The sequence below is a fragment of the Chironomus tepperi genome, unplaced genomic scaffold (genome assembly GCF_022539635.2).
Source record: "Chironomus tepperi strain 1889 unplaced genomic scaffold, CSIRO-AGI_Ctep_v1 contig_9, whole genome shotgun sequence".
Taxonomy (NCBI): domain Eukaryota; kingdom Metazoa; phylum Arthropoda; class Insecta; order Diptera; family Chironomidae; genus Chironomus; species Chironomus tepperi.
In genome coordinates, this window is record NW_027226131.1 from 133,497 (window position 1) to 153,990 (window position 20,494).

General features: G+C 31.4%; 3 protein-coding genes across 4 annotated transcripts; 1 reads left to right on the forward strand and 2 right to left on the reverse strand.

The window, feature by feature from the left end:
- Positions 1 to 801: 801 nt before the first annotated feature.
- Positions 802 to 16,379, reverse strand: LOC139085612 (protein draper-like). 2 transcript variants are annotated; one of them, XM_070633711.1, is made up of 7 exons: positions 16,002 to 16,379; positions 6,991 to 7,759; positions 6,133 to 6,662; positions 5,646 to 5,988; positions 5,098 to 5,577; positions 4,819 to 5,013; positions 802 to 2,647 (listed from the first exon to the last, which is right to left on the reverse strand). In XM_070633711.1, exons 2-7 carry the CDS (start codon positions 7,631 to 7,633, stop codon positions 1,827 to 1,829), a joined length of 3,012 nt encoding a protein of 1,003 aa, XP_070489812.1. In that variant the 5' UTR covers positions 7,634 to 7,759; positions 16,002 to 16,379; the 3' UTR covers positions 802 to 1,826. The 2 variants fall into 2 exon arrangements, with proteins under 2 accessions (XP_070489812.1, XP_070489804.1); XM_070633703.1 differs by having other exon boundaries at positions 6,736 to 7,759.
- A 352-nt stretch (positions 16,380 to 16,731) lies between these two features.
- LOC139086367 (damage-control phosphatase ARMT1-like) lies at positions 16,732 to 18,630 on the forward strand. Its single transcript, XM_070634801.1, has 2 exons — positions 16,732 to 16,903; positions 17,145 to 18,630. Exons 1-2 carry the CDS (start codon positions 16,818 to 16,820, stop codon positions 18,397 to 18,399), a joined length of 1,341 nt encoding a protein of 446 aa, XP_070490902.1. The 5' UTR covers positions 16,732 to 16,817; the 3' UTR covers positions 18,400 to 18,630.
- On the reverse strand, positions 18,564 to 20,481 carry LOC139086349 (nucleolar protein 9). Its single transcript, XM_070634776.1, has one exon. The coding sequence runs from the start codon at positions 20,425 to 20,427 to the stop codon at positions 18,646 to 18,648; it is 1,782 nt and encodes a 593-aa protein (XP_070490877.1). The 5' UTR covers positions 20,428 to 20,481; the 3' UTR covers positions 18,564 to 18,645.
- Between the last annotated feature and the right edge of the window lie 13 nt (positions 20,482 to 20,494).

Consider the following 20,494-nt stretch of genomic DNA (forward strand, 5'->3'; position numbering starts at 1 on the left):
ATTTGGAGAAATCGCTCAAATACTTGCTGTCATTATGAGAATCATTAGTTAAAGCTGTTTTCATCGTCTCATGCTTTACTGTTTATTCTATTACAAAATCGCTGAGTGTATCCAAAATGACTCGATTTGAATTTGAATTTTTCGACCGTTAAACTATTTTTGGATGTAGCATGAATTTGCATGAATTAAAAATTAATTAATAAAAATTTAAATAAAACGGAAGTGATCTGTAAATTGTGGCTATTAATTATTTACAGACAAATACGTGACATTTTACTTTTTATTAAATAATTTCTGTTCATCCAGTTCCTCACAGCTTAGACCACTAAATCAGTCCGAGCAGACATATCCATAAGCATGATGGCACTGAAAATTATGTCGATTTAGACAATTGCAAGCTTCAATGCACTCATTTCCATAAGATCCATTGGAGCATTTCTGCTCACAATATTCGCCAGTATAGCCTATAGAGAAATATTTATGTTAATTACATAGGCGTGAATAGCTCAATGAGAAGCATGTTACCAAATTCGCATATACATCGACCATCATACTTTCTACACCTCGATTTATTTTGACATTTACAAATATTTTGACAGTTAATTCCTCATAGTCCATCAGAGCATGGCTCATTGCAAAATTCACCTGTCCAACCAGCATTGCAGATGAGAACTGAACACAATTTCAAGATGACAACTGAAACAAAACAATTAATAACTGATAACAATGATGAAAGAAGTTTTACAGTTTTATATTAAATAGAAAATTTTATTGCTCATAATTTTGTTTACCCTAAAATTAAATTTTTTATATTTTAAAAAACATTTTGCTAGAAACAAAATTTTGCACAACTTTTTTTTTTGTAACAATTAGTCTAAATTTTTATTAGACATGATTTAACCGGCATCCAAAACTCGATATGTACTGATTTAGTTAATATTGAGCAGTAAAAATATAATTTTTTTTTTCATATCACATATTATATACACTACTAAGACTTACTTATTGTCTATAATCGATATTAGAAAATACGCATTTGAAAAGGCATATAAAGATTGACACTCTAAATATTGATGTTTATGCTTATTTTTTGTTAGGATGTGCTGGTAATGACATAAGGAAAATTATAAATTTAAGTTTGGTGTAAAGTTACTGCTGCTTAATTTTTGATTATTATTTATGATATTGTGCTGCATTTTTATGATTTCTGATAGAATAAAGCCTGCCAAGAGGTTTGAAATAAATCAGGATATTAAATAATCCATCAAAAGTTGAATTCCAAAAACAGAATCTTACAATTCCATTTGAAACCATATAACAGCTTAAAAGGAATTGTATAGTTTTTAAACATTTTAATTTGATTTTAACTGGAATTGTAAGGTTCTTGAAAAAAATTTGTTCTAAATTTGAATAGCTGTCGAATTTCTTCATGACATTATCAGCACATCCTAAACCTCAACCATAAATCTTTTCTGATAGACTCTGTACATTATAAGTTAAAATTTATAACACGTTAAAAACACACGAAAACACAATTGATAGACAGGATTAACGTTATAGTAACTTGACTAAGCAAAAATAGTACTGTAAAATTGTGTTCATAAATAATAAAATGCGAACATCTTTTTGTGAGAAATTGTTGTAAGTGCCATCAAAGCACGTAAAAACATTTTGTCATATTTGTAAAAATTTGAGCACAAAATCGTCGGATATAATTGAAATATTTTTTGGACATAAATGACTTCTTCACGTATGATTTTGTACAAATTTTTTTCCTTTTCATCGTTGCTTAGCATCGATAAATTTTTAGTTTCTTAATCCACAATCTAATTATCAGTCTGTTGATTCATCACATCAGGCTTAGAATTCAAATCTTTATTCATTGGTTTCTCAACGGAAATAATGGCATCAATGTTGTCATCTTGCGTTACAGTCGATGCTGTACTTGATGACGGTGATGGTACTAGATTTGAGTTAATGTTTTTAGCAGGTAATTCAGGAGGAACTGAAATATTTAATTTTTTTGGATGTGGAACTGGTGCATCATATGTGCTATCTAAATTACTAGCAAATGTATTATTTGATTGATCTGATTCACGATTTCGTTGACTTAATGTTGACATTGTTGAGCTTGTTGCTCGATGATAATGTGGAACTATTGGCTGTTGTGGACGTGAATAATCTAAATGATCATATTCCATATCGAGATCAGCACACTTAAGCTTAATTTCATCATATAAATGATCATCTATACTTGAATAAAAATTAGGATTTGTTTGATCAGCTTCATGATTCTTTTGATTCATTAATTCTGCATCATATTGCAGTGAATATTGTGCAGCTCGTCCACTTGAATTTGAATCTTGATCTAAATTATTAAGAGCTATATTCATAGGTCTTGTTTGTCTTAAATTATTCATTCCATGACGATGTAAAAGTGTTGATGTGTCTGTATTGACACTTGGCTGATAAGAATAGACTGGATTATCAAAATTACGTCCTGGATCGTCACTCATATATCTCACAACATGTCCAATTTCAGCCTTTAAGTTTGCGACACGTCTTCGGTAATACAGCAGCAGCATTCCAATAACTCCGAGGAACAGGAATGTACAGAAAATTGCCCAAACCATTCCTGAACGATTCACTAAAAAGAAATACGAGAAAGAAGAGATTAATTAATTAAATTGTCACGTTTTACAGACAGTCAATAAATTCACAAATAGTGTAGATGTGATCACTCGTGACCAACAGAAGCGCATTTCTTCATACAATAAAATTACGGACAAAAAATATTTAAAATATAACGGTCAAAAAATATTTGAAGAAATGCGCTGATTTTTTTAAGGGTCATTCATCAATAACGTCCAGATACTTTACCAGACATTATTTATAAACAACCCCACAATGATTGGCTTAAATTGAACTAAATTAATGTATACGATTATTGTGTACGGATGAATTTTTATGAGAATTTTTGCATCAAATCATGTGCTGGAAAAACAACAACAAACAACTGTGCGGATCCTCTCTTAAATCACCTTCAGGTCTATCCCCATCCTTCAATTCCATACGATTTGTTTCGTCTGATTCTCTTTCATTTGATCCAGTTCCATTTTTATTCCTTTCATGTCCATTTGTATCTCTTTCATCACTTTCATTGACCTTTACTTTTGTATTATTTACAATCAGACTGTTGGGATTCGAAATTGATGGCTGTACTGTATCATTTGATTCATGATAGTAAATTGCTGTTTCATTGCGATCTCTTAAGTAGTCTGTATCGAAACTTGTTAAAGGATTATATGCTGATTCTGTTGAAATATTCATCTGTAAATTAATGCTTGTTGTTGCTTCAATACTAATATTTGGATTTTCAGCACTTGAATCACTGGAACTACTTTCAACATCTTTATTATGATTTATTGCTGTAGAGTTAATTAGACTCGATTCAGTAGTTAATAAATACGGAACAGATACTTCAGAATTCTCTTTTGTAATTTCCATAGAACTTGTTGAGTGCTTCTCGCCCGATTTATCTTGATTACTTTGCGTATTATCATTATTATAAACATCCGTGGAAGTGCTCAAGTTCATTGAATCGATCGTAAAATTAACTGATAGCAAAGGCGTTGTCATGACATTCTCTAATGAACTTGAAATTGTTGTACTTAAACCAGAATTAATATGCTCATAAGCAGTCGTTAGATCGTGCTCATCGTCAGATTTCTGCGATGTTAATGAACTTTCATTATTCATGCTTATTGCCATTGAACTTGACTCTAAATTTGCTGTTGTTGCCATCCATTTCTGTTCGTGATTTTCGTCTTCTTTTGTCGTCGCATTATAATAAGAAGATGAATGTGTGCCACTGCTTATGGACTCTGTTGTTGCTTTCGAGTCTATCGGTGCGAAAGTAAACAATGTGGACATTGTTGAAGTTTGTTGATTGCCATTTGTAGTTTCAATAGGTGCAAAAGCAAATTGTGTAGCATTTTCAATATTACTACTTGTTGCTGACATTTTAGTCATGGCATTTACTGTTGCAGTTGTTGGTTCCAGTGTAATGAAAGTAAATTTTGTAGGTTCTGGTTGATTAACATTAATAATAGTCGGTGAAATATTGCCATCGTTATGTTCTTCTGATAAATTTGATGCATTCTGGATGTTAGATCCAGTAGGAATTGTGTCTTGATCAATATTTTGAGTTGTTGCTTCATATTCAATTGTTTGACTTTCTTCATTATTTGTTGATGCAAAAATGTCAGTTATATTGAAGTCTTAGGAATTATAATATGGTTAGTAAGTATTAGATTTAAGCATGTTAAGGTATAATGGATATAATGGGAGATGGGCAGGTCATGTGAACAGACAACCACAGGATGCCCTATTGTTGGATGTGTTGATAAGAACGCTATAGCTCTCAATATCCCAAACTGGCAGAAGTTATCGAAATTGTCTACAGACTTTCTCTAATAATGCCCCGTGCGCCCCAGCCAAGGAAGTAAGTAAGCAATAGACTTTGAAGAATTCTGTCTACGACTGTATCTAATATCTAGCAGCCCACATGATAACACACATAGATTACAAATCTATTGCGTGACCCAACAATCTTCATTAAAAGCATTACATTTCTCGGGTCAGACACGATAAATTAAACTGCCTTATTAAGAACATTTAGCAAGAATTCGAGTAAGGAAATTGAATAATTGGAAATTGCTTCCGCGTTAATTTTATGTTTTAAGCAAAACTTGAAATAGTTGTGACTAAATTCACTTGAAATTTGATTCTTAAATAAATATATTAGCACATGCTTACCGTCTTCTGGATCGGCTGTACTAGCTGAATAAATTGATTCATCACAGTTCTTTCCTCTCCAGCCTGCTTTACAGACACAACCGTGTGCTGGATGACAGACAAAGTTTGGTTTTCGATTACAGGTACAAACATGTAAGCAATTATCTCCGAAAAATCCTTCTGGACAGACTTCCTCGCATTTGGGTCCCATGAAACCTAAAGTGACGATAATTATATTTATTTTTAAACTTAGATTAATTAAATCCTAGGATTTATTTTAATCCCCAGATTAAATCTTACCAGCTTTGCAAATACAAAGTCCATCAGTCTTTCTGCACTGTGCATTATTAGAGCATTGACATTTGTGCTGACAATTAGTACCCCAAGTATCTTCTGGACAAGGCTCTTCACAAAATTCTCCCCACCAACCAGGGAAACATCTACAAACTCCATCAACATGATGGCACTCTCCTTGCACACATTTGCAAGTATTTTTGCAATCTTCTCCATAAGTTCCAGACTTGCAAGCATGATCGCACGTTAATCCAATATAACCAGGACGACATTTGTAATCTCCAGTTACATGATCGCAAGTTGTTTTTGGTGGCATATTATCAGGACATCTTTCTTTACAATTCTGACCAAAATATCCATTTGGGCATTTCTCATCGCAAGTTCTTCCTATCCAGCCTCGATCACAGAAACATTCTCCACTGACTGGATCACATGATGAATTATTTTTGCAATTGCATTGATGTTGACATTCTTGTCCATAATATCCTATTAAAATAATAGAAGTACTTTGTAGCTTAATCTTTTATCTAATGAATAAATAATGCACAAATTACCTAATGGACATGTACTTTCACATTTCACGCCTGCATACTTAATAGTTTGACTTCCTCGATTATTAGTTCTACATAGACATCTGCCTGTCTGATGATCACATGCTAAGGTATTTTCTTTCTCGCATAAACATTCAAATGAACAGTTCTGGCCAAAAGTCCATGCATCACACTTATTTTCGCAATGATTTCCAGTCCAACCAACAGCACAATGACATTCTCCAGTTACTGGATTACAAGCACCATTGTTGAGACATTCACATTTCAAACTACAACCTTGACCATAAGTATTTACTTCACAAGGTCGTTCGCATTTCAATCCCTGCCAACCCGGTTTGCAGAAACACTAAATGACAATAATTTTAATATTAGTAGAAATTAATTTCATTTTAACGGACATTTTTAATTTGAATTTAGCAATTTTAAAAACATTCATAATATTTTGATTTACAAAACATTTAGAGGGTTTTCAAAATTTAATCAATCTTACCTCGCCAGTTTCAGGACTACATTGTGCATCATTTTTACATTCACATCTTTGTGAACAGTCTTGCCCATAGGAGCCTGCTGGACATGGTGATTCACATTTATCGCCAGTAAAACCAGGAAGACAAATACATTTTCCATTTGTCGGTTGACATTGTGCATTATTTCTGCAGTCACACTGATAAGCACATGATTTTCCGTATTTTAAGAACGGACATGGACGATTGCAAGTTGTTCCTGTCCAACCTTCTTTACACTCGCATGTTCCATCATGTGGATGGCATGATTCAGTATTGTCTTTTTCACATTCGCAAGTTTCATTACATGACTCTCCATATTTCTCATCTGGACATTGTCTATCCGAGCAATCATCTCCAGTCCATCCAGCTACACAATGACAAAAACCTGTGCCTTTATCACATGTAGCTCCATTACTACAAATGCATTCTTGTGTACAATTTACGCCGTACTTATTGAATGGACATTGGTCTAAACACTTATCTCCCATAAAGCCTGGCTCGCAAATACATGCTCCTATGAGATATGATAATAAGCAATTAAATATTTACACATTAAGCTAATGAAAAGTAAGCAAATTTATTTATACCTGTGACATGATCACAAGAAGCTCCATTAAAACATTCGCAGACTTGACTACAGTTTAAGCCATAAAAACCTGGTTGGCATCGATTTCCACAAACCGATCCAATCCAACCTGGAGGACATGTACAACTTAAATCATCATTACATATACCAGTATTTTGACATCGGCAAATAGATTTACATTCATCACCATTTTTACCAACTTTACATGTCTCTTCGCAAAGTGGGCCAGTAAACCCTTTTTTACAGTAACATTCACCTGATACATGATTGCAAGCTCCTCCATTGACACATCGACATTTCTCCTGACATTTTTCTCCATATGTATCTGGTGTGCATGTATTTTCACATTTTGTACCTTGGAAGCCTCTCTTACAATGACATGAACCGTCATATGGATCACATTCAGCACCATTCGCACAGTCACATTTCTTTTTACAATTCTTTCCGTATTTTCCAGGTGGACATGAGATGTCACATGATGGACCACCATAACCGGAATCACATTTACAATTATTTGGTGATATACATGTTCCATGATCACCACATGGTTGTTGACAATAAGGAATGCATCGATTCTTTTGTTCATTCTCTATATATCCATCACAACATTCTCTTATTGGTTGTGCCTTTTCTAAAACTTCTGTCTTATTTACTGCTTTTAATCTAATTACTGTTTTTCTACATCTTGGCGGAAATGCTGCACACCATTCCATTTTACTTTCTTGATATGGAACCATCTCTGTCACGACAACCGTAACATTATGAGATATAATCCTTTTACAGACATTTGGACCTTCAAGTTCATCACCAGGAATAAAAGCTTTTGTTTCCGCATGACTAAGCTGCGATGAAGCCACCACATATAGACACAGATAAATTGCAATTTTCCACTTATCCATGATTACTGCTAATTTACATCTACTATGCTGATTAAACACTCTTTCTTTCGTACTTTATGGTTTCTCTTTGTTCTATGATTGTGCAATCATCTTGTGTTGCTTATTGGATGTGATTTTATAGAATATCTGAAATTACAATGTATATGATTAATAGTTGTGCCAATTTTAAGAACGATTAATGTTACTGGATCTTATTTGCGTAGGGATTGGTTTCTTGACAGAATTTGAATTGGACAGTTTTGTAACGGCTTTTTGAAATTCAAATTGACATAAATTATGGCAAATTCGTAGTTTAGACCCCTAGCTGTTTTTGAAAAAGTCGTTATTTTTTCTAGGAAATTTATAATCAGCCAGTTTCTTTGTTCCTTGATAGTTTTCAACAAATCAATTCCGATTTCAATGTCATGCATAAATGCACAAAATCTGTCAATGAATGAAATATTTCATACCTATTAAAAAAAACCTAATTAAATCCGATGTGATTCATATGAAAAATTAACAATAAGGTTCCAGTAAGTAATTAATTGCTCGTATTGTATTCTTCACACTATTGTTTATGATTTATTCATGATTCATCCGATAAATGTGATAAGCATGAATTTAATATCGCAAATTAAGTCATTCTGATTTATGAAATACAACAATAATTTTTTGATTAATTCAAGTAGATCAGGAAGTGTTCTACAAATAAGCCAGACATTATGCAATCACAGTCATATGTCGTTTATAAAATTGTAAGAAATTCTGATGACGTTAACACTGGTGGTAATGCTTTATAAAAGTAATTAAAGTCTATGTGTTCATTTACTTTACACATCACTGCTATAAGGTACGACTAACTACTTAACCTATAAAAAATTTACATTATCTAATGACTAATTCATGTAAATTAATTTTTAAGCTTTCAGAGACATTACTAAGTCCTTATGTACATCAACAATACAATGATGTGTGATTTTTCATAAAGCAAGACAAAGAAAGCAATTTAATCAGACTTTGTGGTATTATGTTACAATAGTAAAGAGATGAAGTCTTTTTAAGCATTAAAGCGTGAATACTTTCAGACTGTTTATTCATCAAACTTTGTTATTCACGTTCTGGAATGTATAAATATTTTTGTTACTTTTGACTGCATGCTTAAACAACAAGGTAGACTATTTTTGTGCTTTGGACTGGGCAGATCTTGGACTATGCGATAAAAATGTTTGATTGACTTGACTACAAACTTGTCTTAATGCAACACTTCCGAAATCTGAATCTTTGATGTGTATTGTAGACTGAACTGCCAATTAAGCATGCTATTGTGATCAAATTCATAATTTAATTTTGATACATTGGGAATTTTTGACGTGGCATCTATTAAGTATGTCCAATATATCAATCAATGATCATTTAAATTTTTCAAATGTCTCTCCATGTAGTTCCTCTATTTTTTTGAATGAATTCTTAAACGAAATTTTATGACAAACATGCTTATTTATATTGATCATAACTGTTCATAGATGCTTGACATTTAGAATATAAATTAGAATAATAATGACGCAGTTATGGGATTGTAAACATGTCTTCACTTATGAAGTGTACAGCACTTAAACTCATTAATTTAAAGTTGACAAAATTCTATCAATAGACCCTAGACATTTACATTTGTCCAATTGAAGGCATTTCAAATGTTTTGTAGATCATTCAAAAGTTGCTGTTGTATGGTTACATACGAAATTCAAAATATCAAAAAACCCTTCAAAAGTTCTGAAATTCATTCAAACATTGCTGTTGTACGGTTTTAAAGATAAAATTTCAAAAAATCATAAAACCGTTGATTAAAAATGATCTCAGCACTAATTCCTTCCAGATGCTCCAAAATAACTCATTCTCATTTCTCATAAACCCACAATAGTGTATAATGTTTGAAGATTCCATTCATCAATTGACTGCACATGAAAGGAACATTATTGTTTCAAAATAAAACGAACTTATTTCCACGAAAAAAAGTTAATTCTACATTTTCTTTCGTCAGTCGTAGGTGGAATGCTTTGTTTAGGTAAGAATGATTCACGAAATGCAAACTGATCAACCGGAAAATTAAAGCATTTTTCATGAGATTCTCTCATCCAGATATGAGCGATAATTTTAGAACTTTTATTTTAGATGCTGTCCTAAAAAAGAGAATTGTGTCATCAATGCTGTCTCGTCAAGCATATGTTTAGCTGTGAAATCTTTAAACTTCACGCAATCTACAATCGTGACTGAAAATTGATATTTCTGATGACTAATTCACTGTTTATTAATGCAAATTTATTCCTGACGTCTCGCAATTTCAATGAATAATTTAATTGAAATTTAATGATAACAGAGGAAACGATTTTCATCCATAAAGTATGATTAATGCTCATCTTGAGTACAAACAATTGCCCTTAAACATTCAAAAGATTATCAGTGCAAATATTCTTAAAATAAGTAACTTTTGGTGATTTGTCATGCAAATATTCTATTATCACTTCCTTGAAAAGTTTACATACAAAAGTCCAAAGTAATTATAGGCTCAAAAATAGCCAAACAGCAAACTTTTAAGACTGAGTCACTCATTACGATTGATTTAAAAAATATATTATCACGTTTTTGTTTATAAGTTGCTGATAAGGAACAAAACAAATAACAATGAAACATATGTTTAAATGCATTCATTCATAGCTCTCCCAAGCTAGCAAGTAGCTCTACATGATCGCTTTATATGTAACAAATTCATTACATCAGAACTTAATATTCGCGTTTTTGAGTGACCGTTTCCGTTCGACCGACAGCTTTTTCGTGACCGATAAAAACACTGTGCAGTAGTTGATGAGTTACGCTTCTCTCTTCGCATTTTTGTTTATTTTGTTTCACTTTCAATGTGTGTGATTAATGTCAGTCTTAATTATATTTAAAATTCTTATCGATGTACAGTTTAGATTAGTTTTGGATGATATAATTTTATAGATATTCATGATATATGAGTCAATTAAATATTCAGGATTTTATCATAAATTTATCAAGAAAAATTTTTGTTTTTAAAAATTAACCGTCAATTGAAATTCAAAATTTTCTCTTTAGTCATTCAGTAGTTCATGAGTTTCATGTCAATTCAGTTCAATTTCTTTAAATTCTAAATAACCGTTAAACTATAATGAGTTTTAAATGGAAGTAAAAGTTTAATTCAAGACTATATCTTACAAAATATGAAAGTGTGTCTCCAGTAGCTCATTAAGTAAATAATATCTTTTATCATTTTTCATGCGAAAAACACTTGACAATGTCATTTAAAATTCTCAAACCATTTATATACAATTTATCTCTTTCTCCGTCTCATTTTCGTCACAAGTACAGCATTAGCATGTAGATAATTTTACTACGCGAAGATGAGGCATATACACATTCACAGATGTTTGTCTAGCGTGTATATCTGTCTCATTTATAGCACATAATATTATAATTAGTGCTAAAAATGATGACTCATCCATAAGATTTTGAAACGTTTTATGAGTGCAGATTAATGTTGTGAAAATGACACAAAAAGTATGACTCAAAAAAAATTGCATGAAAAGTTTTTTTGCTTTCCTCATTCACGGCGCGACACGTGACACGATGTTGACCAAAAGTGGATTTTCCAATTATCGCGGAAATATTTGGTCATTATAAGTCATATAAAAGCTATGCGATCAACAATATGAATAAAAAATGCTTAGTAATTTTCTCTATTGCAACGCCCAAATTGTCAATCGTTCATGTGACAGTACATACCACTTTTTTACGTACATTTTTTGATTGTATAAAATTATTACACAGCTATTCCTCACTGTCAAGGTTAAATCAGCGACATTGCCTGACCTGCGTCGATATTAATTCGTATTTTTTGATTAACACGACATAATGAGCCTTATAGCCTCAATCAATTAAACATATTGCTTAACAATAAAGGAAATAGGACATTGAATATGAACTATGTTTCATAAAGCTTACTCAAGGGTAAATTGAATTTCAAATGAGTCTAGAATGAAGGCACACACAAAGTATCTTCTTACATCATTTAAACCCACGCATTATTCGAACTCCTTCAATTGTCGATTATGCATATATGTATGGGCGATAAATATTTTATTGAGAATCGCAGACTGTGTTCCAAGAAATAAGAAACTACATTTGCGTTATTAACATTCGAAAATTTCACTCAGGATGTTGTGGGTTGCGAGATTTAATAATTCAATAGCCGCAAGCCGATGCTAACTTTTTGGCACACTTTCTGCCTGCTTTCGACTTTTTCGGCATGAAGAAGATTTGTTTGCACTTTTTCTTTGCGTATTTTTAATTTTTTTTATCATTCAGCTTTCAGTTTTCGTCTAAAATTAAAGAAAAATTTACTGATATGCGTCTGAATGTGTGTTGACAAATAATCTATACATGCTCAAGTTCCTCGTATTCCGTTTTTATAATACAAAACTGTTTCATATAATTCCTATAAGAAAATATTCAAAACAAGAAAAAAGTATTTTGCGTTATTATACAGCGCATTTTCTACACTATATACAGTAGCTGCATGTTCGTATCATATTTCAATTTGGCACTTGTGAAATTCTAAAAACACATTTTTAATGCACGAGCATGAGGCCCGAGCGACACAATCTCTGGCAAACCTTTTATTATTATTATACATCCCATATGGTGTCCCATACGGAAGCCGCTTCCGTTTGATGCCCATATGGCTGCCAAAAATAGTAGACTTCCATTTGGCGTTATTAAGGTGTTTAGCGGCGTCTTCAAAGCTACGTGATGAAGCCTTTTACATTTGTGTCACTCGGGCAGTAACGAAATATTGATTTACATCTATATTTTCCTGTATATTTTAATAACAAACATCACAGGTGCAATTTTACTGTCTAAATGACACCAACAGAATTACTAATAAGCATGCTTTATTCTTATGCATGAATCACTATGGATATCTGATGGCAAGGTTATTCACAACAATTAGATAACTTCGTGCAGAACTAAAAAACCCATTTTATGGCTTTTATGAGTAAATTCTTAGAACTGATTAGTAGATGGGAAGGAATGTATGGTGAAATATTGATAATACTGGGATAATACAATTCTGTTGTTTAAATTTGTCCTTGACATGCCAAATGATATGTGTTTGTTATCGACGAAAAATAAGTACACAAGTCATTTGATTTTTTTTTTTTTCAAATTCCTTAAGGGGCCGTTCACTTATTACGTTACGCAAAAAAACGAATTTCTAGACCCCCCCTCCCCTCGTTACAAAATGTCGATTTTTTTTTGACAAAATCCTAGACCCCCCCCCCTAAAAATGTCCCTAAATTGATTTTAATAAATGTTCTAAAGCTGTACAAATGTTTTTGAAGCAGATAAAAATAACATTTGTATTGTTTCAACGTTTAAATTCTAAAATTCCGTTAGAATTTTCAGAGTTCAAAATGAATAGCATAAAACCATACAAATTCTATTGAAACATTTGTAAGGTTTTCTTGTATTTAAATTTGAAATTGTAGCGGATTTTTAGATTCAAAATGAGCTGAGTTTGAATTCGACCAGAATTCAAAGATGATAAGAGTTTTTGTATGACATTGAAGACTATACTTCTTATCAAATTTAGGTCAATTTTCAGCTCTTAAATTGATATACCTTCAATTTTGAAATCATTTTCTGTTAACATAACATTTTAAGCTACCGCAATTTGTACCTTAAATTACGTTTAATTTTGAAATTTCCTAGATAAAGCTGAATCTATGAATCACAATAAACAATTGACTGATAATTAATAAATGAGTTTTCTATCGAACTGGATTATTTCACAGAAGTACTTAACATGTCTATGACATTTAAAAATCAATAATCGCTCTATAATTCTAAATTATCGAGTAGAAAGAAAAAGCTGTTATAAACACCGGCAATTCATGGGACATAATGATAATAACATACCGCGAAAAATATTGAGCATATTAAATATTCGAATCCATTTTTATATTGAATTTCATTTAAGTAGATTTTACAGTTACTTAAAATATTAAAAATGTCTTTTTTTGTGTGAATTGCGAAAAAAACAACGCTTTCGACATTAAAAAATATATAAAAATAAATTTAATCCAATAATAATACAAGCAGTGCCCAAATGGTATGAGAAAAGCAGTTGACAATGAAAATAAAAAGTTTTTTTTTTTTTATTAATTTCCTCAAAAAACACAAAATTTTTCTTGCTTCATTCTGATTACATACTAGCTTGTCACACACACACAATACATTTTTTTCTGTACTTGCTTTTTTATTTGTTTAGTAGAAAATAATTCAACTAGCAATGTCTGATAAATATAAAGTTGATAAGCACAAAGAGGAAACTTTTTATTTTCATATATGTAATTATAGAAATGCATAGAAAGTCTCAGCTAGCTATACGCCTACAAATCCATATTAAAAGAATCACTGAAGTGCAATAAAGTTAATGAATGATTAGAAGACTTTTCATACATCAAATTGCATCAATTACTTCAAGTAAAAGTACCTTTATGAGCATAAATTCACTGAGTATTTTGATTGAGTTGCAGCATGCAAAACAAACTTTTGTTTCGTCATGCAACTAAATTGAATTAATGATAGAAGGAAGAAGAATGGATTGCAAGAGCGCATTTTGATAACACAATAAGGAATTGTATTGTTATCCACAAAATAAATGTTACTAATAAACTGAATTTAAATTTGAAATTGTAACGAATTTTTTAAATTTAAAATAAACTGAATTTAAATGAAGTTTAGTATTACTGAACGTTTTTGAATAAATTTGAATTTTTGAAAGCCGTTAATTTTGAATTCTTTTAAAACCCTTGACAACTTTTCACAAATTGTTGAAAAAGGTACAAGAATGCAGCTTTATAACACACAAAACATTACTCAAACTCAACACGACACAGTGCATACATGAAAAAAGATAATTATAGCAAAATTATGTAGATTTTACATGATAAGACTAAAATTTCCGTGATGTAAATGCACTCATTTTTAAATAAAATTGTTCTTGAAATAGAAAAGTACGGAAAGGTAAATTTCATCCTTTCGTGTGACATTCAAAAATAAAGACCATAACTTTATGTTTGTCATGTGACATTTATTTGTATAATCATGCGTCCATTACTATTATTATCTATCAATTATTCAAGAACAACTATCTATCAGTCATAACTTATGACTGTATCGAAAACATGCAATGTAATCAAAAGTATAATTTATATGAAATCTAAGGTCGTGCCTACATGTTTTGTAATCTGAGTATTTTCACTTTTAAGTCATCAGTCTATGCAACAGCTGATCATTAAGACATAATGCTACTCCGGTCAAATGACACAATGTTTTTGAGATAAGGGTTCGTTGTTCCGTACAGCAGCAATACATGTCGTACTTAAAACCAGCATAAATCTTCTGAACCCTCTTAAATGTTTTTGTTGTTAATGATATTGAAATTTTTCTCAATAAGCACTAATCTCAATGACTGTAGACTTGGAATTTGTTTGAATGCAAAAAACATATGACTAGCAATGTATGGAAATAAGACAGACAGAAAAGCTTAATTATCGAAGCTACAAACACAAATATATCGACAAAAAAATTTATATGAATATAACTATTAAGATACGCGAGATGATAAACAGGTTTTGGTTCTGTATTTGTGTGGAACGTAAGTCATTTAAAAGAAAAACAAAATTCCTTATTTCGTGGTATGTCTTGTAATTCCTCCTTCTATTCTTATACACAGCACATAATCTCATTTCACTTTAATTTCTCTGTTCCGAGATAATTGACCCTTATTTAATCTCATTTCTGGTTGGTTCCTACACTGTGATCAAGATTTGATCAAAGTACGAGAGAAATGACCTTTATGAATGAAAAATCAGATTATTGCATCATTATTCAATTGAGGTCTATGGATATGAATTCTATAATTTGTTCCGTAACTTACAGAACATTTTAAGTTGCATTTCAATTTTTTTCTTTTCCTTTACAATTTAAAGTGTCAATCAACGCTTACGACTTTAAGTATATAGCGTCTAATTCATTCATATGACAAGTTATTGTCACAAAAAGGCACTTTTATATGTATTTAATATTAATATAATTCAAGTATAGTCTCGTAGTCTATACTTTCTTTGTACTTTCTGTTTGAATCTTTAATTTTAGAGTTCAATTTCATAACAGCACGAATTAAATGATAATGAAATGACGGCAATACTAAGAAATTAGAGAAACGCAAAAAAAGATCCAGTGAATATTTTCATGTTCCCAATTTATAATTTTTATGTATGTCGCGAATAAATACACATATACTTACATAGGTTTCTATAAAATAATTCAGTATAATTTATCCAAATTGCAGTTTATTGTATAATATGTAGCATAAATATAAGCGTTTTGCATTTGAGATGATATTATGCCACAATTGAAACAATTGTTTTACGAAGAATAATAAATATTCCAAAAACACTTTAATATATTTATTTTTAGCACACTGATCATATACTTTGTGCTATTTTATTAGCCGTCTGCTATATGCTTTATAGCTTACATTAATAATATTTTTATCTCACTGATTTTTCATAAATTACACAATTTTTCACAAAACTTTTTGTTCTACTAACTGTAATTAAGTTTTTCTTGTATATATTTCTATTAAAAACAATAAAATACGGAGAAATATACTAACTGATCCGTTCACATCGAAATAAAGAACACAATTGAAGAGAAAAATTGAAATTTAAATTTACTCAATTCTGTTTTTGTAAAAACAAAGTTGAAACTGAAACAGTCGAATAATTTTTGAAATTTTATGAATATTTTGTGTAATTCAAATATTTAATGTCAGTTGGCATGGTAATTTTAGATCTGGAGATAATGTAACTAACATGACACTCTTTAATGATCCTTTTAAGTCATAATTTTGTATCCAATAATCACAGAGAGTAATGTGCCCAAAAATTATTTTCATACCACCAATAATCACAGAGAGTAATGTGCCCCGCGATCATCATCTGTTACACACCCAGACATTCAAAACAGCACAATTTGTCACAGCAGGCTGAATTTCTTGTTGACCAAAAAATTTTCTAGACAGAATTTTTACAAAAATTTAATAATTTAAAGCTTTAAAATGAGTGATTCATTCGATGTAACACGATACAATATAGCCAATGAGCCGACTCCAGTGTTCCAGCAATTATCAGCGCATTATAAAAAGTAAGTAAATGAAAATTCCAAGTTTTTCACAAATTTTTTCATTCGTATGCAATTTTCCGTGATTAACAAGTCTATAGCTTATTACTATTTATAGACAAAATTAATAATCTTTACAATGCTCGTAAATATGATAAGAATTGGAACTGACAAGCACTGACAATATTGCACTTGATGATAATCGATTAAATTACAAAATACTGCAAAATACAATCTAAAACCTTGAATATTTTTACTTTTTAAGGTCTTATGCGTTCTATACGATGTCTGTACGGATTCCTGTAATACTAACAAATATTATCGATCGACTAAACCGTGAAAAGGATGAAATTGTTGAAAAGTATGGAAATTTGAGTCGTGAGGAACTAAAACAATGTATTGGGGAAATTAGTAAGCTAAAGTACGAAATACAAACTAACAAGCAGATGACTGAACTGCCTGGAAATGATAGTGACCAGTTTGAATGGAATAAATTACTTAATGAAATTGCCCCAAATGATACATACTTTACAGCTGTCTGGTTGTATGCTGAATGCTATGTCTACAGGAAACTTCGATCAATTTTTGAGGAAACTCAGTCATTGAAAGATTTCGATCATTTCGAACAGTCAAAGCAACTGGAACTATCAAAGTCAATGGATGCCATATCACGTGTCATAAAATCAGTTAACGAATTTAATTCCGTTTATAGAACGGCATCAGAAGTAGGCGAATTCTTTTGTAAGCTACTTAAACAAGATCTGTGGGGAAATAGGAATGATTTGTCGATTACTTTGGGAGAAGAAATCAAAAGTATCGATTGTAATCCATTACAGGAAATTGAAAAGTACAACAATGATTTATTGATTGACCAAACCCAAGACATATGGAAGTGCATTAGTGTTGAGAAGGAAGATAAAGTCGTTGATATTATTTCCGATAATTCTGGATTTGAGCTATTGAGTGACTTAGTTCTATGTGACTTTATAATTCATCACAAATTAGCCAAAAAGATTAGATTCCGTGTTAAGGCTATACCTTGGTTCATATCTGATGTACTTCCAAAAGATTTTCATTATACATTGACAGAACTTGAGAAAAGTCAAGATCCCATTCTAAAAGAAGCTGGCCTTAAATGGAATGGATATGTCAAAAGTGGACAATTTGAATTGATTGAACCTGCTGATCACTTCTTTACGTCTGGCTATGAATTTTATAAAATGGAAAAAATTTCACCGAGCTTATACCAAAGTATTGCGGAATCACATTTAGCCATCTTTAAAGGAGACTTAAATTATCGTAAACTACTCGGAGATGTAAACTGGGATCCAACGAATGACTTCCGTACTGCTCTTAATCAATTTGAACCGACCAATTTGTGTACATTGAGAACGATTAAAGCTGATTTAGTTTGTGGCTTAAAGGCTGGTCAATTTGAAGAGTTATGGGAAAAGGATGAAAGGTGGATGTCCACTGGACAATATGGTGTTATCCAGTTTATCAGCAAACGCACTAACTAATGATCTCTACAGCATGTCATCGTCATTATTTTAATTTATTTTTGTTTCTACATCAATTGGAAATGCTCAAAATTTTTGGTTGTCTTGTCACTAAATTTTTACTGATTCCTTTTGTGCTAAAAGAACTAATCATGATTTTTTGAGGAACTAATCTCTAATTTAGATTGAGTTTTGATAGATGAATTTTATTAGGTATTGAATTTAAATTTTATAAAAATTTCAAGAAGATTTTATTAATGTTTTTATTTATTTTGCTGACCTTGAGAGGAAGTTCCTCCATTGATTTGGATTTCGTGAATACATTTCAACATTGAATTTGTATGCAACAATCTTTCCAGATTGTGAGCTGTTGATTTGATTCATTCGTTCTGAAATTTCCTTAACAATTTCTTCTTTTTGACCATCGGATGAGATATTGTAAAGTTTTTCAAGAACATGGGATCCGTTCCTTGATAATGCCATTTTCAGGTACATTCCTTCAAGATGCTTAATTAATTTTTCTCGTGACTTTTCACCAATAAATTTTGATTCTAGAAATGCATCAGCAATTCTTGAACCTTTTGGATGACAAAAGATGTCTGATAAATGCTGTGGCTTCATATCCAGTAAATTTTGGACAATTTTGATTGGTTTATTGAATTTTAGAATGTGCTGTAAGATTAATGATCCATGTAAATGAACATCTACTTCCGTTTTCTGCTCAATTACTTTTAAAGGCATTAAATTTGTGATGCATTGGATTGTAAAGTTTGGTGACTTTTCACATTCTAGGCATCTCAATAAACTCTGAATAAATTGTCCTTGTTTGAAGCTTAATCGATCACATGCCTTACAAATGGCTAAAACGACTCCTGTCTTTCCATTTTGTAACAAATTTGAGAACTGCGGCGTTAATTGATTGAAGATTTCCTCAAAAATTTCTTTATTCTTAACAGCATCGATTAATCGTTGGACAGTAAAGTTGAAACTTGTATCTGACATTTGAACAATGTAATCCTTAAAGTATCGATTGTATATTTTCAGGAATTGCTTCTCATCACAATATTGAATGACTGATTCAAGCAGAAACTGTGCTGATCTGTTTGTGAATGGCTTGAGAATCTCAAAATTTTTCTCGTCACTAGCTTCTTCCTGACCTTCTTCTTCTTCGTCCATAAAACACTTCTTCATAATTGCTTTAATTAATTTTTTCAGAGTATCTTGTTGTTTAATATTGTGCAATACCTGACAGAGAATCTGTAAGAATGTCGATGATTTTTCATCAAATGCTAGGTCCGCAAACTGTGGCCATTGAATGATTCTTGTGGCAAAATCACAAGCTATTTCTATCCATTCTGGATTAATTGTTTTTTGATAGTCAGTCACTAAATTTATCTGATTTGGAGCATTTCTGTCGTGTGACTTAATATTGATGATTCCACTAAGTGACAACAGGCATGTCCTAACAAAATGATTGCCTTGACTTTTGAGGAGGTCTTCGATATTGTTCAGAACGAATTTTGATAATCTCATCACTAATTCATTGCAATATTGAATATGCTCAGGTTTAACATCCAGTTTGAGATTATACTCAATATCTGTGGATCTTTTAACATACTTTCCCTTTTTTGTAGCTGGTTCATCATCAACACTACTTTCATCTTTGATGCTTTCATTAGCCAGTGCCCTAATGGTGGCAATTCGCATACAGCACTCCAAAACGAAGGTTGACTTGATGTCTGTATACAACTTTCTTGACGACAAATTTGATGTAAACTTTTCAAAGTTTTCTGAAGATGAAAATCCAATTAATGAGTCAATAACTTTTGATCCTAGTCCATGTTGTGCAACTGCTTCAAACTGATTGTCAGGAATGGCTTCAATAAAGTTATTAATTAATAAAATTCGGCTTTCATCATCGTTGTTTTGCTCATTATAAAGATTTCTCGATATTTCCCTAATATATTGATTGAAGTCATTATCCAACTCAAACTGTGTCTCGTGTACTTTTGTCTCAGTACTTTCCTTTTTGTTATTTTTCTTTCCCATGCTTAAAATCACTTAAATTAACAATTTTTAATTTTTACGATGAAAATACAGCATGTTCTAGTAAACA

What these genes read in the sequence shown, in the direction of transcription:
- LOC139086367 (XM_070634801.1), top strand. Translation starts at nt 16,818, where the DNA reads ATGAGTGATTCATTCGATGTAACACGATACAATATAGCCAATGAGCCG. An exon ending in TTATCAGCGCATTATAAAAA is followed by an intron (nt 16,904 to 17,144) that starts GTAAGTAAATGA and finishes TTACTTTTTAAG; the next exon opens with GTCTTATGCGTTCTATACGA.
- LOC139086349 (XM_070634776.1), bottom strand. Translation starts at nt 20,427, where the DNA reads ATGGGAAAGAAAAATAACAAAAAGGAAAGTACTGAGACAAAAGTACAC.
- LOC139085612 (XM_070633703.1), bottom strand. Translation starts at nt 7,633, where the DNA reads ATGGATAAGTGGAAAATTGCAATTTATCTGTGTCTATATGTGGTGGCT. An exon ending in TGAAAGTACATGTCCATTAG is followed by an intron (nt 5,578 to 5,645) that starts GTAATTTGTGCA and finishes TTATTTTAATAG; the next exon opens with GATATTATGGACAAGAATGT. An exon ending in ACTTTGTATTTGCAAAGCTG is followed by an intron (nt 5,014 to 5,097) that starts GTAAGATTTAAT and finishes TCGTCACTTTAG; the next exon opens with GTTTCATGGGACCCAAATGC.